Source organism: Prinia subflava, chromosome 25, assembly GCF_021018805.1.
Source record: "Prinia subflava isolate CZ2003 ecotype Zambia chromosome 25, Cam_Psub_1.2, whole genome shotgun sequence".
Classification (NCBI taxonomy): domain Eukaryota; kingdom Metazoa; phylum Chordata; class Aves; order Passeriformes; family Cisticolidae; genus Prinia; species Prinia subflava.
The window spans coordinates 264911-284508 of record NC_086271.1 but is presented as its reverse complement, the minus strand read 5'-3'; the positions used below and the strand labels follow the sequence as shown (position 1 = coordinate 284508).

At 42.5% G+C, this 19598-nt stretch overlaps 2 protein-coding genes across 10 annotated transcripts in view; one reads left to right on the top strand and one right to left on the bottom strand.

The window, feature by feature from the left end:
- The window catches only part of LOC134561975 (filamin A-interacting protein 1-like), a 118374-nt gene extending 100165 nt beyond the window's left edge, over nucleotides 1-18209 (bottom strand). The window contains exon 1 of the mRNA XM_063419378.1: nucleotides 17846-18209. The gene's annotated coding sequence lies outside the window, so the exon portion shown is untranslated. The remainder of the gene's footprint in view (nucleotides 1-17845) is intronic.
- The window catches only part of LOC134561973 (uncharacterized protein C3orf26 homolog), a 219868-nt gene that overhangs the window by 171473 nt on the left and 28797 nt on the right, over nucleotides 1-19598 (top strand). Inside the window, exon 1 of one of the 9 annotated variants that reach the window (XM_063419377.1) lies at nucleotides 18313-18337. The exons of the other annotated variants lie outside the window; for them this stretch is intronic. Coding sequence (XP_063275447.1) covers nucleotides 18328-18337 — 10 coding nt within the window. The 5' untranslated portion in view covers nucleotides 18313-18327. Of the gene's footprint in view, nucleotides 1-18312; nucleotides 18338-19598 lie in introns of those variants that run through there. 9 annotated transcript variants of the gene reach the window in all.

Genomic DNA, 19598 nt, shown 5'->3' with positions numbered 1-19598 from the left:
GCAGCGATGCTGTGTTTGGATTGACTGTGCTCACATGAAAAGCATGTCCTGAACACTTCTTTTAAAGTGTCACTGTTGTGTTGTGGTTGGCTCAACAGGTTGGCTCGACACAGTCAGGTGAGGTGTGAGTGACATCAGCTTTGGTGTTTCCCCTGAAGGGAAAGGCTGAGCTCCTCAGGCAGACTCTGCTGGGACACCCCTGGCTGCACACTGGCCCTGCCAGGGCACCATTTGGAGGATGTTGATGGACTGCAGTCGGGATCATTGTGTCACGTAGGTAGGAACGATAATCCCTCTCTGTCCGAAAAGTGCAAGTGCAATTGAGCCCACCTGTTAAGCCAGACTCCATTGCTCTCTGTGCTGATTCACAGTGGGAGCTGACATGAAATATCAGGCAGGGATTAGCATTCACAGCGTGCTGTGGTTAAGAGCCTGTGCCACTTGGTCAGACCACAGCATGAAGCTGTGGTGAGTGTTGAGTTGCTAATGTCTCCTCAGGTTACTCCACTTGGGCTTGTGTGCAAACAGAGCAAGGTGGCTGATTGGCAGGCTGGCTCCAGAGCCAGGGTTGTAGAGCACTGCTGAAGAACAGGCCTGAAATATCACCACTTCCACTCCCTCACCAACAGGAGCAACTACACTGAAGCCTTACTGAGGAGGGAGAGCTGGTCTGGATTTAAATTGATGTTTTAAAAGTACGTTGCTGCTTTTTTCTTTCGTATAGATTCCCACGTACTGGTGAGCTAACAAGGCTCTCCTTGCTAGGAAAGATTGTCTTTTGTTGAACTTCCCACTCAGGAGTGGAGGAGAAGTGGCTGTTGACCTGGGCAATGTAAAGCATCAGAAAATCAGGGATGAGAGATTAAACTCAGATCCTTGCCTGATTGCCTATTACAAGTTTCACAAATGTGTAGGACCTGGTGTATTTTGGTCCCTTCTTTAGACCTCAGGCACCAGATCTTTGTGTCTGTTGCAGGTCCCAGTGCAGATGAAGGCAAGCAAATCAAACTGATCAAAACTATCTTAGGAGATTACGATGAAGGATCTGCTCCCGAAGCTTTTTCTTATGCTGGAGTCTTTGTGGAGGGAAGGATGCAATTGTGCCAGTACATTATTGTTGAATATCTGAACTCCCCCTCCCTGTTGCTGGCTCTCAAATACTTTGTTATTGCCAATTCACTGACCTCTCCTTTGCTGATTGCACAAGACCAGGTTGAAGGTCTGTCATGTCATCACCTGGGAAACTAGAAAATAAATGGAATAATTCCCATTAAAGGATCTATATATGGGGATTGAGTGGAGAGGATTGGATTTCACAGAGATATATTTAGTGCAATCATAAAGCTTTTTAAAAATAATTTTTAAATCAGAGATGTAAGAATTCTGTCAGTGTTGGTAATTTCAACTTGTGAAAAATAACATTCAGAGCTTCATGGGGGGAAGAAAGGAAGCTATCTGTGGGATGGAGAGAAGGTAGTGGTGTTAGGTAGCAAGATTTGATGCAGTTGGGGTGAGTGGACAGAGCTGTAGGGAGTCCACAGCTCTCCTGCCAGGCTGTGTTTAGTTTCTGGGATGATGGAAGTTCCAGAGAAGCTGTGTTCTCAGTTCTCACTCACTGGTGAGATCCTCTGGGCAGTGCAGCCACATGTCTGAGTCTCCTGTGCTCCATTCTGTGCTCGCTGTGCTCTTACCACTGCTGCTGTAGTGGGCAATGTGTGTGACATGTGCCTGCCCAGGTCTGAACTCCTTAGGAGAGTGCATGTCTGGTCGGGCACAACTGTTTCAGCCTGGAAATTCATGGTCCTTTTGCACTGAGGCTGCATCCTCACACAGTAAGCTGCAGTGGGAAATAGTTTCCCTTTGCATTACTATGCCAGCAGGGAAGTTTTATGTGGCGTGATAAGGTTTGTACAAGCCCTGTCTTCCTGCTGTGGTTTTTGCTGGCCAAAAAGGTCACTGCCTGCTTCCTGCAGTCGCCTGCAGATCTCCAGGTGAGGGGCTTGCTTTTGCTCTGACTGCCCTGGATCATCACTGCAGGGTGAGCAGCAAACAGCCTGAGCAAAGGGCCATTGCCAGCCTGGTTTGTGCAGCTCAAGTGTACGTGGGCAGCTAAAGGGGCCCTTGAATAAGGGTGAGGATGGGCTCAGTCCTCCCCTTTCCCCTCTCATTTAAGCAGTCACAGCTGACCAGGATGTGTGATCAAAATGTTCATAACAGATACCTGTGGTCTGAAATACAGGCCTTGAAAAAGTACACTTAGCTACCCCAAGACAGAAGCATTGGCTCTACCCTGGTGCTTATTGCAGAATGGATGCTGTTCTGTATTTGAATGTCCATGCACACAGGGTTTGAAAAGAGGCTTAGAAACAAACAGGATTCCTTACCACACCCTGTCATTGGCTTTTTTTTTCCCTTTTTAATTTGGAAAATACAAAGTCTGCTTTTATAAAGATCCTTGCTGTGCTAGCAAATGTGTGTCACCCACCAGTTTGCTCCCTCCTGATCCAGTGCTGGGAAAATTTAGAAGAAAGAATGGAATAAATCATTCAAATGACTATGTTTTGCAGAGCCTGCCTAGCCAGATGAGTAGTTTTCTGAGCACTGGGGTTGAACATGCCTACTTGCCTATAAATTTGTGTCCAGTGGTTGACTGTGAGTCTCAGTGGATACTTTTCCCATGGTTGAGGAATTTGCTGGGATGCTCCCCTCTCTCTGGGATTGCACATGCCAGCCTCGCCTTTCACAAAGATAATTATAGAATTGCCTTCCTGCCTGTTTTCACAAAATTTGTAAGAACTTGCAGGAATTTGCTTTCTCCAGCTTTTTGTCAAATCTTGGCTCAGTGGCTGTGAGCCAAGACAAAAACTCTGGGATCAACACACAGACATAGACATACACACAGACATATTGTGGTTGTCATATATAACTCCTGATTCCCTAAGAAGCAAGGAAAATGGGATGTGCAGTGGGAACTGCATTGTGGGCTCTGCATGGGACAAGGAGTCACCAAGAGTGTTCTGAGAAACAGGGATATTAAACATACAAAGCAGGGAGTAGGAGGAGCACAGCTCCCTCCCTTTCCCTGCCTGCCCTGCTCATGTGCCACCAAGACCATAGGGGATGCTTGATGGCTTTCTTTTTCTTTTGTGATGTAACTTGTAACCCAAGTTCAGCACAGTGGGCACTTGGAGAAACAACCTTACCAGTGTAAGAGACAGGGAGGATTTGCCCTATTTAACCACAAAGAGTTTCCAGAAATGAGAGAAATATGGTACTATTTCTAGTAACCCTAAGAGACTTATGGTAACTGCAAGCATAAAGACACAGGATTTTTGATGAACAAAGGCTATTCAAAGGTGTGTTTCCTACTCTGTGAAAATAATGAGCAGTTACAGGTAACACTCCCCAAGTGTAAGAAAAGCACAGTTCGGTCTTGCGTATGCAGCATGTGAAAAATGACTAGATGTAGAGACACATAAAAGAGCAGAAAAGCCACGCATGGGCTTGCAGATGTTTTACCACATCAGTAAGGTTTGCATACTGTTCCTGGCATTGCCATTTAACTTGGCCTGTGATTTGGGAAAAAAATCATCTTCCCATTCTGTGCTCTGGCATATCTGTTTTCACTAGAGGCTGTGGCTGCCCTCTGAAATCTCACTCTACTCTTCTGTAGAGAAGATGGCTTTTGTTTCTGATGAGGTTTGTAGTATTTTTTCCATTATATGTACAGAAGATTCTGGGAAAAGCACTGTATTTTGTAGTTGCAGGACATAGTTTGAGTATCCTGGGTTTTATTAGATTCTCAATCTCAGGTTTAAACCCAAAATGAAGAACTAGGGTTTTAGCTCATGGTATAGGATGAGTTGGAGCACCAAACAAGCTTTTCAGATATGGAGGTAAACCTGAGAACCAGGAGCAGAGTCAGGCGTGGAAGTGCAGTGGTGTTTCTCAGAACCAGCCTCTCTGTGAGCACAGTGGCTCGTGTCATGCTGTTAACAAACAGCACCTCAGGGTGTGAAATGGAGCTCCAGTTTACAGGAAGGCCTTTGATGGCTTTCACCTTGAGTGTGGGATCTGCTTTCACGATGATGTTCAGGTGTATGGCAGCTACAGGATGAGAGGTTTATGGGCATGTGATAGTTTAGCCTGTTATTTACTGATGGGCTCACCTCCCTTTGTGTAAATGAACCTTAAAGGGAGACAATAGATTCATGTTAGCATTTGCTTTATCTGAGAGAAGTTACAGTGTTCTTTCCTATCTCTTCAGCTGCTCAACAGTTCTGGTGAGAAATTCTGCTTCTGAGGCTAAAACTTTCCTGTGTATACCAACATTTATTTATTTTTGGCTTTTCTGAGAATAGGTTTCAGCCACACTTCAGTAATGAGAGAAGAATGAAATGAGATTTTCTTTGTCCCCAGAAATGCTGGTTTCAAACATCCTTTCAGCTGAGTGGATGCAATTGTAAAATTGGGATGTGACAGTGATGCACCAGAATTCTCCAGGGGTGTTTGAGCTTGACTTCATGGTTTCATGCAGTTCTTTGTGGCTGATACAGAGCCGATGATGCAGAGTTTTCCAGTTCACTTTTTCTGAAGCACACAGCTAAGGAAAGATTGACTACAGAAGCATCTGCAGCTGATTTAGCAGCGTAACCCAATGAAGAATATTGCTGCAAAGTGCTACAGAGACCTGGCATGGTTGGTGGCCAGGCCAGAGAATAATCCTTTGTATCAAAATCAAGGTGCCTCGGTCTCTTGTGTTCATATTTAAACGGAAGGAGAGGCAGCTCTTTTCTAGAGTTTTCCAGTGGTCTGAAATGGCAGATTATTTGTCAACACTGAGGTGTTGTTTCTCCTTCCCCTTTTCCTTGGTGACCCTTAGAAAGATTTTTGATTAAGGAAAGGTGGAGCAGAGTATTTTGCCAGCCACATTTAGTGTTGGCATGACAGCTGAGTCCTCAGTGCTTTCCTCAAGCACGTCACAGTGCAAATGGGCAATTGAAAATGGTTTCCTGGTAAAAGCTGTGTCCAAACTGGTGAGGAGAGAACAGAGAGTAGCTGATGTCTGAAGAGAAATGTGAGGGTTGTTTTTTTGGTTTAATTTTGTTCTTAAGCTCTTTCCAAGAAAAGACCTGGCTGCCATCGCTGCTCTGATTTTTCTTCTTATCTCATTCCTTCCCTTCTGCTGGCCCATGTTTGAGTGATGGGATATGACCCCTCTTGCATTATTCCAGTCTCTTTTCACAGTTTTCATATGTCTCTCTATTTCCTTCCTAATTTTTGTCATGATGTTTAAACAAAAACAACGAAACCCCCAAAATTCTTTGATGGCACCACATGGGCAGAAAAATGTCTGGAGTATCATGTCATTCAGTCTGCACAATGCCTGGATCTCAGCCATTCTCTGAGTTCATTGCTTACATGACCTCTAAATATTTATTTTTGAAATGGGTTTATAAATTGCTACAATTGATTAAAAGACTCCTGAAAAATGTGACTTTTTCTAAACACATGCAGAATGGTGGTTGGTTTTGACAAAACAAGACAACAAAAAAAGCAAATAACTTGTTTAATTTTACATGAAGTATCAGATCTATGCCAACCTATAGGTTGTTTTATTCTTTACATCTGGTGGGTAGAAGCTGAGTGACCAATATGTATTCAGAATGACCATAACCTTGGCAGCAACTCTGAACTCATACATCAACATTTCTACATGAGATGCAACCATAATTTTCCTTCAACAGCCACGTTTGGGGGTGGGTATTTTCTTTTGATTTTTAGTGTATTCCCCTCGTGCTTTTGCTTGGACAAATACTGTGTCTTACATTATTAAAATCTAACTCTCTTGCTAGTGTATATTTAATTTGTTTTGTCCTGTATAAACAGGCAGATCTTGGCTCCAACTCTACATTAGTATGTGAGACATCAGATTGTTAAGACCTCTGGTTAATTGGAAGTCAGGTAATGGGAACTAATTGTCATTGCCTTGTGATGGAGGCTTAGTGAAAGTATCTTAATAGAAATACATGGGTGACTGTAAGGGTCAAACCCAGATATGAGTGCGGGGAAGGCTAAAGGCTAAAGCTAATTTGTTGAGCTATAAATGCTTATCCAGCCTTCCTCTGTTGCAATGATAAACATTCAAAGCACCTTCATTCATATTTGCCAGGTAAATACATGGGAGTAGGTTTGCCTTGTGATTTGAGTATGGATGTATAATACATTTCAATTTTCTAGTTGGAAATCTTTATTTTTTTCAAGTACTTCTTACCAGGACTGATGCTTCAAAGCTTGTCAGCCTGCTCCAAGAAGCATAAAGAGCCCTGTCAAACACAGATTGATGACAGATTTTTATTTGCCATGACTGAAGTTATGTGGCAAGTGTGGCAATGTAAAAATTGCAGTATTTGAGGAGGTAAATGGCTGCTAATCTTGCTTTCTGAAGAGTACCTGAGTGTACAGATTACTTGCTTTGCCAAAATCAAGCTTTAGGAAAAGTAAATTTGACATCTTGTTTTGATGGTATAAGTGGGTGAGGGTAATATTATTCAGTCAGAGTATTTCATTATAATTACCAATTTTAAAAATAGCATGATACTTGAGAACATGTTAATATACTAACAAGATCCAAATCCAGCTTTCACTGGAGAGTCCAATTGTAAAATGAGCACGATTTTTGAGGTTAATACTCCTTTACCACACAGTGCCTCCACACACAATGGCAATAACATCCATATAACGGGGCATTTCTATTGCTTTAATCACCACTTACTGCATTCTAACTGGTCATTTGTTCTATAGATTAATGACACAAACATGGATTTATTAGTGCTGTAAGCCTGTGGAATACAGTGGGTCAAATTAGTATCTTTTTCATAACAACAACTGATGTACTTTTATTAGATCTGAACATGGTGTGTCACTTTCTACAGTAAAAATGACAGCTTGTGAGCCATTTCAGTTGCTTTCATCGCTTGATTGTAACCTTTTGAATTGTAGAAAACTCTCTCACTTGCTAGCAAAGTCTCAGTTCCTGATTTAGGGGATCAAAAACTGTTTGGAATTCACTTTTTACCCCAGAGTGAAGTGTTTTTATATAAAAACAGCTCTTCTTCACATATAATGTTGACAAAGCAGAGACCCCTGAATTCCCTGAGAGGATGGGATATGCAAGACGTGTGTCTTAATGTGACTGTTCATAAACCAACTTACTGCTGGACTGCAGCCTGAAATGTAAAACTGGTCAAAGAAACAAGTTTCTGATGCAAAGTTAGCTACAGTAGTTAGTGCTCTTTGCATTTTAAGGAGTTAATCTACCTGTCAAACCATGTTTTTGTAGTGCACCAGTCTGTGCCCTGTCTACACAACCATGACAACATCTCTGAGATGGACAGAGACTTCAAAAGTTCTGTGAGTCAGTAAAAAATCCATTTCTTCCCTCTTTTTGTGTAATTTGCCATCAAGTTCATTAAGGTCACTTCTAAGAAGGGATGATGAATAAGAATCATATCTGCTACTTCTTATAAACCATTTCTTAATGTTGTTAGATGTTTCTCAGTTTTGTTGTCTTTCAGTAGCAATGCACTATTTTATTTACAACATCAGCAACTGGGTGGTATTTTGGCTGTAATGCTCCACAGCTGATGGAAAGAACCGTAGAAATTGTTGAGCCTTAGAACCAAGAACATGAAGGATTTGTTAGAGGTACATTTTAAGGAATTGTTGAGTACAGTAGTTTTCTTTAGTGTCCATTCCTGTGCTCTGAGAGGTGTGCTGCCCTATCTTCCACTGGCTGCAAAATCTGGGCATCTCCTGTTGGTCTGATAATGACAGTCCTTGCTTAACCCATCCAAAAAAACCTGAATGGATGGGCTGTTTGGGCCAGGTCCTTGTATGAGAGAAAGTGGCACGGTCATTGTGTAAGCAGAATATAAAGAAAGGAGTGTGCTGCTGCTGGGCATGCAGAGCCATGGAGTGGCATGTGAATCCCAGCAGTTGCTTTGATAGGCATGGGGAAAAGGAGAGGGGAAGGATTCTGAATCCTTAGGAAATATTTCTTAACACATACAAAGATTCAATTTCCTTGTGCTGAGCTGGAGACAGCTGGTATTGCTCCAGACACTGAGGAAGCTGGGCGTCAGCACTGTCTGCTTCAGATAAGATTAATAATGTATGGATTCATGGGGAGTGGAGCCTGATCTGCTGGGATGCCACAGCAGGCACTCCTAGTGAGGAGGAGCAGCTGCCTGCTTTGGGCCTCGGAGAGGAACAGGAGGAACCATCTGAGAGAGACTGGGATTGACTCCTGTTTGTCCTGCAGGAGAGCTGCTCACACCTTGTAGCAGACTGTGTGGAATGCACAGATCTATGGATGTGTGATCATGTCCAATTCCTGGCTCTGTACTCTTCAGAACTCTTAGAAAAATGACCCCACAACTGAACACAAGAATACAGCTGAAGGAACTTTCTTTCACCCTTGAATAGCAGACTGCAAGTGTCCTTAGTGAAATACAGGCTAACACAAAGTCTTGACCAACAAACCAGAGCAGCAGCAGTCTTTTGAATTGAAATCCTCTGCTGTCACTTCTGCTTCCCATTTTCAATTTGGAACTTGAGAACTGTTTGGTCTCTTGAATTCTTGCTGTATTGTACACAGGTTGGAGGCTTTTGACCTATCTCTTCTACACCTTTCTTTATCAGCCAGAGTTCAGAGCCATGGAGTGACAGAGCTTTGTAGGCTCAAGCTGTTTTGGGCTCCCTTCTGAGGTCCTGGCTATGATCTGCCCAAGTTTGCAGTTTTGAAGCCCTTTTTAGGGTCAGCCCAAGGTGAAGTGGACCATGTTATTTACCTTTCCTTGGATACAATTAAAAGATATGGAATGAGTGAAGAATAGAAAATTAGGAGGGGAATTGTTGATCACTCGAGGCTGCAGCATGCAAGTGCAGGTACTATCACACATTGCTGGTGCGGGGTTTCCAGTCTGGTGCTTAACCTGAGGCAGGGAGAGCCACAGCAGCTGTTCCTTTCGTGCTGGCTTGAACACGGTGGAAGTGGTGGTGTACTCAGTGGGTGTTAAATACATCACTCAAGCTCTTCTGAAACCTGAACTAAATACTCAGTTGGTTGCCCAGTATGGAAAAAAAAAATACAATGACCGAGGCTTGCAAATCTGTGCAGAGACTGCCTCTCCAAATTAAAAAGTCAGGTTTTGGGCCCTGTTCTGCAGTAATAATTTGATCCTTTTTTCTTTTTGAGGTTTGCAGTCCTAGCTCTTCAAGCATTGGTTTCACAAACAGTTACTGCTAAGCATGAATGACTGGTTTCCAGCCTGGAATAACTTTACATGCTCCAGAGAATGCCATTGCCTTTACCCAACTCTGTGATTATTTACTGAAACAAATTATTACTGTAACCTCTGAAGTAATGACAACTGTAAAATAGAATATCTGTGGTACTGTTGGGTTAGCAGAAGCAAACAGAAAATAATGAGCTAGATGCCTTGCTAGAGACATGAGCATAGGACTGGACCTTGCCTGTTGTCAAAGGAAATCCATTACCTTTCTCTTAAATCAGATTTACTTCTCTGCTCCTGCACAGAAGTGAGATGTGCTTTTTTATCCTGCACAGACCAGTTTCACCCTTGAAAACTAATCTAATTCATACTTTATTTTAATTGGGTTGGGTTTTGTCAGCTTTATGGATACATTGGGATAAGGGATGTGTGAATTTACTTCTCTCTCTTTCCCCCAGCCTCTTCAGTGCCTGTCTTTTCAAAAAATGTAGGTAACAACAGTGAACAGCTGGCAGAGTTGGACTGCATTTGTCCTGGTGGTGTAGCAGGGGGGGACTTGGTACCCCTTCACAGGGGTAGGAGCTGCCAGGAGCAGGAGTGTTTCCACCCCTGTGTGGCAGTGCCTCTGCAGGGACCATGACTGTCCAGAGCCTGACCCTGTTGAGAAGGGGAGAGGCTTGGATTTTGCAGAACACAACGCATTTTCTGCATGACAACAAGGAGAAATGTTCTGGCTCAGAATTAGAGCTCCACATCTCTTGCCCTCACTCCCTTTCCTACCACCTACTGCCACTGGCTTCAGTGGCATGTGCTGGCTGCCTTTCTCTTGGGTTTGGCTATTTCTGCTTGAACGTTGTCTTCAGGGGTTTTCCTGGTCCTTTCACATTGTCTGGATCTTTTTCTGGCTTTTACATCCCTCTTGAAGGAAGATTTGGTATCTGCTGCTGCTGCTGGATGGGGACAGTGTGCAGCCACCTCTGCAGGTCACGTTTAATGCTGGGGATTGAATGATACTGGGGACTGCAGTGTCTCAGGAGAAGCAGGGACAGTTTTCATTTCCATACAGCAGCAAACACTGGTGAATTCATGATGCAGAGGAGAATGCACAGGAAAATTTATGTGCTTTCTAAATTTAAAGATATAAATGACATCATCTTAAGGGTCTTATGATGTATTAGCTCAAAACTTGCTTATTTTGGGATCTGGTTCTTTGCTTGCCATGTTTTTCTATGCATCTTTTGTCAGACTTTAAGCATGACTCCCATAAGCCTGAAGTATACAGAAAATGCATATGACACTGCACCATGTGTTGAACACTGAACATCCTGCTTTTTGTCTTCTCATTTACCTCTTATTATTATGCTAGTTCACTGCTGAGCCTTTTCTCCAAATGCTACTGTGGCTCATCTTTATTATAATAGAGACCTATTTTAAATTAAAATGCTTTATCGATACAACCCCCTCCCTTCTTTTACAATTAGGAATGTTTTTGTGTTTTTAATTAATACAAGTATTGAAGAGGTATTTGGTTTCTGATGCTATATTTGGCATTCCACAGCCACATGATTTTAGTGATATATAGTTGAAATGTCTTTTGAAAGCCTGTATAATAAAAATAGAAGAGAAATTAGATTACCTCTGAGACTTAAAAGAACTGTTGAAGAATTTATTAGAGCAATGTTGAAGTATGCTGTAAAATGAGTCATGTTAGTGTCCAAATTGATCTGGGATATCTGAGGATTCAGAGTGCTGTACTACTTGGATTAATTAAAATGTAGTTAGCTGAAACCTTCACTATAATCAAAATTGTTCCCCAGGGTTATACCTTCATTACAGTCCTGGTGTAGCCTTCCAGTCCTGACCATCGCTGAGCTAAGTAATTAGTTCAATTTAAAACAAAAACCAAAGGATAAAATGACCATGACAGTACTTAATGTATTGTTTGGGGGTTTTATTGCTATGCTGGGCTCTGTTTGATGTCATTAATTGTGTATAACCATTCTTTCTGCTCCCAAAGACAAACAGTGAGAGACAAGTATCTCTGATGTGAGGGTTATGCTGTTTCCCATATTGTAAGACATGGGATAATTTACAGTTGCTGTTTTCTGTAACTTTGGCTGGGGCTCTGATCTCCCTGCACGGATTGTCCCTCCTATCTCGTCCCTGTCGTGCTGTGGGTCGTGTTCTGCTACACAGGAGTTCCCTTATCAGCAGTCCTGCAGTAAATCAGCAAGGTGGAGACTGCATTTCCCAACAGGGCCTCGAAGGAAGAACTCACATCATGTGAATTGGTGCAGGATACCAGAGGACATCTGCCTTACAGGGCTGTCCCTGGAGCCCAGACTCCAGGACCTAGATAAAGCACTGCTTCTGTCTCTCCCACCCCGTGTATATTCTGGCCTCAGCTCTGCAGAGTCTATCAGCAGTTTGTCCTTGAGCTGGATGCAGTAGTGAAACCCTCTGGATAAGGCTAACCCTTATCTTCCTCTTGTGTCCTGTCAGGGGCACTCTCCCAGAAGCTGCTGAATAGCAAAGACATGACAAAGAAGCCTTTGATTGTGGCTGTCAATACAGGAACCTGGAGACTGTAACTCAGAATCAAAATGCATCTGACTGAGCTGTGGGTCTGGCAGAGTGAGCCCCAAGTTTGGTTTTGTGCTGGTGATCTGAATGCACCTGGTTTGGATTCTCAAAAAGACTTTTTAAAACACTTACGCTTTTTCAAGTATTAAAGAAAGGGATTTCATGTCCTTTCTTCACAATGTAAGAAACTGTTATATTCTCCTATAGCACTTCCAGAATCCCTATAGGACTTTACAGATGTTTTTTAGGCTCCAACAAAACCCATTAAGGGATATTTCTGCTTTTTCTGTTTTTCCTGCAGTAAGACAAACTGAGATAGAAGAAGTGCTAGTGGTTTGCCAAAGGCTAAGCAGTCCCTCTCAGATGAGTCCCTCTCAATGAATACTGCCAATCTCTTTAGTATAACAAAACACATACATGCCCCTGATTCCATCCAAATAAATGCTCTAGAACTGCCTCCTCTGACCACGTGGACTGGGCATTCACACAAAGGAGACACAGCATATTGACTCATCTGTGTAGTACATCTTCAACAATTTAAATTAGAATATTAGCTGCTTAGTATACATCTTAGCATTGCACTTCTAATGATAAAATGTCTTCAGTGTTAGCAGCTCTGTTTAAGTGACATGTCACAGGAGGGGACAGTAGGAAGAGTCTAGCTGTGCCTTCTGCAGTGATCACTCCACACCCTGCACTGTTTGATGAAGCCTGGCATTTCTCCCTTTTGTTTCAGTGTCAAGGAGCAAACTTGATGGGAAACCTGCCTTGTATGTTTATGACAGGGAAGTCTAAAATAGAGGAACATCCAGGCTCCCAAAGAGATTTGTGAAATTCTTTGCCCCAACCAATCTCAGGGAAGGTTCAATAAATCTATAATTATACTACACGCTATCCACCTCAGATAGCTGGAAGTCAGATGAAAGTTAGTGTGGTGAGGAACAAAAGCTCTGGTTTTCCCCCTTCAAGAGCCTCCAGTTGCAAAAAAGGTCACATAATCTCTATCTCTTGGTGTCTACTTGTCTGTGTTGAGAAACTCCATCGCAGCCTGGTTGTCTCTCCTTCCAAGTGTGTTGGTGCTGGTGAGTGGGTGAATGTTCAGCAAGGAATGTGCAGCCCTTGGCCTGGCTGAGTGAGAGGAGCTGCACAGCAGCAGCAGGTGCTGGAGCACACGAGCCCTGCCACGTCATCCCAACCCTTCATTTTCTCATGGACTCACAAGCTCATCCTGTGCTGTCTCACTTTCTTCCCAAGTGGGACTTCCTTGCCACCCCCTCTTTTGGGCAGGTGTTGTGAGAGGGAACGTACATCGAGTGCTGCTGGATGACATCTCTAAGCACTGTGTTAGCAGAAGAGAGCTCTGTGACAGGAAGAGTGCCTGCTGCTCATTTGCTATTTAAATTGAGTGTTCCTAAACACCGACAAGATGGTGTAAAATGCCTATTTTTACTGTACTTTGTACATGATTTTTGAATTGTTTCTTTAGGGAGAGCATTAAATTATTTGACATCCATTTAGAGATTTTTTTTTTCGTCCTTCATTCTTATATCCACCCACAATATTATTAGTGGTTAAGAAAAGTGCATGAGGACTGTGGTAAAATATAACCATGTTGTAAATACTGATTTTTTGCAATGTTATTTGGGCTAGGGATTGAACTCTGTTCTCCTGGTATATCAGACTGGTATACTAAAAAGCTGGTTATGAGTGAAAAGTGAGGAAGTTCACCTCCAAGGATTTTTTCTAACAGGACTATGTTTTATTTTATGTAAAACTGTAATTCACTGTTTTACAGCTGTCTATATGCACTTTCACTCTCTGGTGTTTGAGACAGAGAAAGTCAAGAGTTGTTGGATTACTTTCTGTGGCATTTTAGCATCAGTAGTGGTCACTGAATTTGCTTCAATTGAAAGAATTTAGGCTTATGTAATGGAAGATAAGAAATTCGTGTCACTATTATGCAATCCCAGTTTTAACTGTCTTCCTGCATATCTTAGCAATGCTACACTGTATAGGTGGGATTGTCGTTGGAAATTGTTTTATATTTCACAACCTTCATCTTCTCACATGAACGTGTTGTATACCCATCCTGAATAATCACCAAGGTAAGGACTGAGAGCCAGGAAATTGTCTTGAGTGGGACCACAAAGTTGTCTGGGCGAGAGGTAGGGCACTGGGTGTAGCAGATACCCTGCTGTGGTCTGCCTGCAGTTTTCCTGAGTTCAGAGCTGCCAAGCAGTGTGGCACTGCAGGTCTGAAGAGTACCTCACTGTTCCACTGGATTTCTTGTCCTGTGCCCTACTGTGCTTAGTTATGTGCGTGTAGATTTTTTGTGCTTTGAGTAGACAACAGTTAATTTGCCACAGTTAAAAGTAATAAATGTGAAAACCAGTGTTGGGGAGCTTTCTGTCAGTCCCAACACTTGTATCAGACTGAAAGAAAATGCAGATGATGGGTCTATTCCTCTCCTCAGGGCAGACTGTTTTCTGCAACAAGATACCACTCTACCAGCAAGGCACCCTATGGAAAAGTTATGTTGTTGGGGTTTTTTCCTTCCTGTTTTTGAGAGATGGATTTGTGAAAGCAGAAAAAATTTGGGGTTATGTGCTTGGTTGTGAGTATGAACTTTGATTTCTTTCCCTGTCCGTACTACAAGTAAGTCTTAGGGAAAAGTACCGATTAGCAGAATGACTAAAATTATTTAATTAGCTGTTTGCATAATTATAGCTTTGGGATTCTTCTGTGTCTGTAAGTATCTGTCTTTCCTATACAGCATATATTGGCGTATCATCCATCCCATCCTGGAAAGTATATTCAGAACTTGTGGCAATAGTCACTAAAGGTTTTGAAAGAAAATTTCAGTGCAGGGTTTAAGGCAGAGCTCCTTCAGCAGTTGTAGGCACCTGTTTTCATACCAAATTCTGTGCACACGGAGCTGTACCCAAGTGCTCACAGACTGACTCCAAGTGCCACCTTTACCCTTCTCTCACTCTTCCAAGCCCTTTTTGGGTGTGCCTGCCTCAATGCTGGCTGCAGCACCAGCTCTTCATTGATGGTGGATGGAGGTGAGGCTTGGGTCCTGCAGGCTGACCGCAGAGCCCTGTAGCGTTGGTGCTGTGGCAGCTGGCAGGACCTCGTGTTAAAGGTCCTTGTTTCAGTATGAGTTGAGGTATGCTTTGGTGAGCCTCCCCAAAATCCCAGTGTGTTTCTGTCTGTTCAGCTTGGCAGGGAGGGAGAAAAGTCCCAGGGTTGTCCGTGGTTTGGTTGCACCAGAGGAAAGCCCCCAAGGCAGAACATAACTACAGTGAGCAGAGCAGGGGATCTGATTTATCCCCCAGCACTGCTTGGAGTTACCCATCTGGCTCTGGCCCTGCTCACACCTGTCAGCTGAGGAGCACAGTGCCAAAGCAAGGAGTGAGTGAATGTCCTCTTGGAGCTTTGCCTGGCCAGTTGGCACCGCACATCATCAGCCAAGCTTTCCCTTCCTCCTCCTCCACAGCCTTGGACGTGTCATTCAATAGGTGTGGCCATGCCCTTCCACCACATGGAAGGAAGGTGGGTTTCAGCCCTATCAGCCCCTCTAATAGAATTGAAGGATTTCAGTCTTTCATTCTTTCTTACATGAGAGGAGAAAAAAATAAATTTCCTCCTTTTAATTTTTTTTTTTCACTTCCATGGTGGTCTCCACTAGAATGGACATATTGTGCCCATTGGAGACCACACTGTAGCAAGACAAAGCTAGCTCATGGTGCTGGAATTTTTTAATGGAGTTTTATGAGGAGAGAATAGGAAGAGGAAGAATCCCACCAAGTAGGATTGGCCCCAGAAAGAGGTTAGAAGCAGGCTGAGGTTTGTCTGCCTTAGAATATGAGGCCTGTTCTCTCAGATGTGCCTCCTTCCAGCTTCTTCTGGTAATGCCATGCCCATCTTCATTATCCTACTGTCATTTTCCAGAGCTGTCATCCTGTCATCCCCATGTCAACAAACCTCCCACCAGTCTGGGTGACAGACACGTTTTAGGCTCAGCTCTGGGGAGGGTGTGTGACCCTTCCTTCAAAACAAGCCAGTCCCTGTCTGCCACTGTGACACGGCAGTGCTCCTGTCCATCTGCCAGGGGCTGTTTGGGAATGCTGCATTAGTCAGCTCAGTCACATCACTACTGCTTTTTTTTTGAGTCAGCCCTACATCCCTGAGGTCTTTGATGGGGGAGTAAGTAATATTTTCCCACGTGCAAATGGAGAATAGTACCACAAAGTGTCACAAAACCTAAGTTGATTCATTAAGCAATAACTTTGGCAAACCTGCACATCTACAATTTTTAAAGACTCATTTTCCCCTTTTCTATCAGTGTATAACTACTGTTTATAAAAGATTGTTCGGATCTTAGACTGCACTAGATGCTTTTATACTGTGACACCTTTTGCTTGCTGATAAATTTGATAAATGCATTTGCAGTACTTCAGTAACCCTCCTTCAACAGCTTCTTCAAGTTCTCGTAATATCAGCCTTCTGGATGGATCTGAGTTATCACATGTAACACAGCCCAAGTTTGTTCCATGGCATGATACCATAATTTTCACTTGTTAAAGAGTCTTAGGACTGCTAGGAAGGTATTTTGTGTGAAATGGATGGTGTTTATTACTCCTGTCAAATAAACTTAACACTCAAGCCTCCAAGCATAAATTACTAAGCAAAATCAGAAGCAAAGAATGAGAAGATCTTGTAGATAGTTGAGAGTAAGCAAAACGAGAAGTCTTTTTGGCAGATAAGACTTTTGCCAACTTAGAATGTTTTACAGCCTGATGCATGGCATCATTTAAGCAGCAGCTATTAAGAAAAGACAACCTGAAAGCAGTACAGGAATTCACCCAGTCACCTTAGCTGAACTCACAGTGGCTTGGTGACCTCTCTGGCTCTTTGCTTACTTTTAATCCAGAATCCATCTGCCTTTCTTCAATTGCTTCTGCTAAGGTTTTTACACACTGCTTATGTTGTGAAGAATGTTTTGGTGCTGCCCCATCAGTGTTTGGACCTTTGGATCAAGTGGACCTTCCTGCCCATTTTTTTCATGTTACCATTCCTGTGGCCTTGCTGTGGTCGTGTTGCATTAGAAAGTGTGTGCGTGTGCCAGTGCTAAATCCATGGCTCCAGAGTGTCTTTACATGACAACATTCTCCTCATGTTGGATCCACACTACAGTATCACGATGCCCATGTGACCTGAAGTGTGCTAGGATCTCCTTACAGGCAGGTATGCAATGATGTATTCTGTCCAAAGGGGTTTTTTTCCTTAAGAGTCACAACAGTTTAAAATGCTGCTGAGGAAAATGTTGAGCCATATGTGTTTTTAAAAAGAGAAGCAATGCTGAACCAGTGTGTAGCATGCAGTGGAAAGGAAACCAAATTTGGAATACCAAATACAATATGATCTGTAATACTACTTGTACTCTGGAGCTAAGCAACTTCTTTGGAACTATACAGGGATTTGAGCACATGTTCATTTATTAATTATTATTTTTTTACTTATATCTGTGCCATTTACAGCAAACCCTATATCACAAACTTGCTGCCGTGCTTGCTCATATTGTGCAAAATAATGTGGCTGAAACATCACTCAGCACATCTAAATGCATGCCTGTATATGTAATCAATGTGCATGTAGCCATACATTTGGGGTTCTCATTTTCAGAATGATACAGGCTATTGGCATGGCTGTGTGCTTTTTACAGTAATTTATCAGAAATCAGATAGTGTATATTCTATTGCACATGCTGATACCTATTTTAATTACCCATTTCTTATGGACAGTGCTAATGAGAATTCATATTTTTACATGAAGAATTTCATTATCCAAAAATACCTTTAAATGCCGACATGCATAACTGGAGTAGCAGAAGAAGCATATCTGATCAAAATCATCAATCGCTCTGCAATTACAATGACAATTCAAAAATGAAGCAACCTTACCTTAGCTCAGGAGAGTCTTTTTGCTCTTTCCCAGGCAGTTTCCTCTCCTTATTCAACTGAGAAGGGAAAATCCACTTAAATAAAAAAAGATAAGGACTAGAAGAGTGAGGGATTTAAGGAGTTCTCATCTGAGCTGCTGATCCACTTGTTTTTAGCAAATTGCAAAAAACCTCGATCCAGCAGTAAGTAGCTCGGAGCGACTTTGCTATCCTCGTGTGTTCTGTGGGCTGAGAATCTGCAAGAATAAACCTGAGACGGTGCTGCAAGAGAGAGACAGCAGGGGGGACCTTGGCACGGAGTTGGACCAAACTCTAAATATAGCCCAACCCACTTTCTGTGCAATTCTCTTCATACTCAGAAGGCAGATGACCTTGTCGGAAAACTGACCTCTCGGTATGTCCCCCTCTTAGTAGAGAGGATCTAAGGGAACAGGACTGCAGCATAAAGGGAGAGAAAAGCAATCCACCATCTGCTTGCAGCAAATGAATTTAGGTATGAGCTCTTATTTTCCTCGTAGTTAGAACTGATTGACTCGTAATGTGCTTTATTTGATCATTTAGACAAATGAGCTGCGTGTCAGTTCACAAAAAGCCTGATGAGATAGAAATGCAGATGAGATTGTATTGTAATCGTTAGTCTTAAATAGAGAGCACTGACACAGATGACAAACCCAGTGCCTTTCCTCCTCTCTAAAACCTTAATGCATCAGTGTGCAGTATTGCTCTAAATGCTTCTGACTATGAAAAATTATCCCTCCTTTCACTTGCTCTTATAATAAGTAAGACTTTTTGGAGAAGTGAGTTAAATCCACAAATGTATATTCTAGTACCGTGTAAATTTGACAGGTAAGGATAGCTGAAAAGGGGATGAGAACCTGCAATATCAGAGAAATGTGAAGTGTATGCAGAGGAGGAGGAAGCAAAGAATAATTGGAATAGAAACATAACCCTTGTGCCTTAGATAGGGAACTGGTTTTCAACAGATGTTTTATAATCTGGGGAATTTGCCACTCTAACTGTGTGGCAACATGTCAGGGTATTTTGTTCTTAGCCTGAAGGAGAGTTTAACTTGATATGAGTCAACCTGATACTGTGTCAAATGGAGACCTGATACTTCTATGCCATATGAAGGCTTCTAAATAAAAAAAAGCTGCAGAAATCAGAGCAGCTCAAAATGTCAACTCTCGTGTGTAAAGATGGGTAGGAGAGTTGGGATCTAAAACTGTTTGCAGTGTTGCTCTTCAGGGGGATATATTATTTGGTGGTGACATCTATCTGAGTGTATGCTACATTTCATGCATGCGTGCAGTTTTCCATGTTCAGAGAACACCTGAGAAAAATCAGCACTGTGATAATGGCATGCTACAGATGTGTGCATCTGCAAAATATCCATGAGCCAAAAAAGTGGGAATGGTATCAGTAGTCAGTAACTAGCAATGTGTCTCTGTGAACAATAATTTGCGCTGTTAAGTTTTTGTGAAGTGTGCTATATATCCTTTTTAATTGCAGCCTACTATTTTTGGCAAGTTCCAGTGTGTAATTTTATCATGATCTATAGACTTGAAGTGCACAGGAACAGCCAGACTCTCTGTGTTACCCTCACAGCAAGAACTGCAGCTGTGAGCCACAGCTGCTTCCCAATACAGAGAACAGTAAAAAAGCACAAATTACTGGCAGCATTAAGGGAGACATCACATCTGGGACCATGCTACGTTCCTGGCCAAAACCCACTCATAGTCAGACCTAGGCTAAAC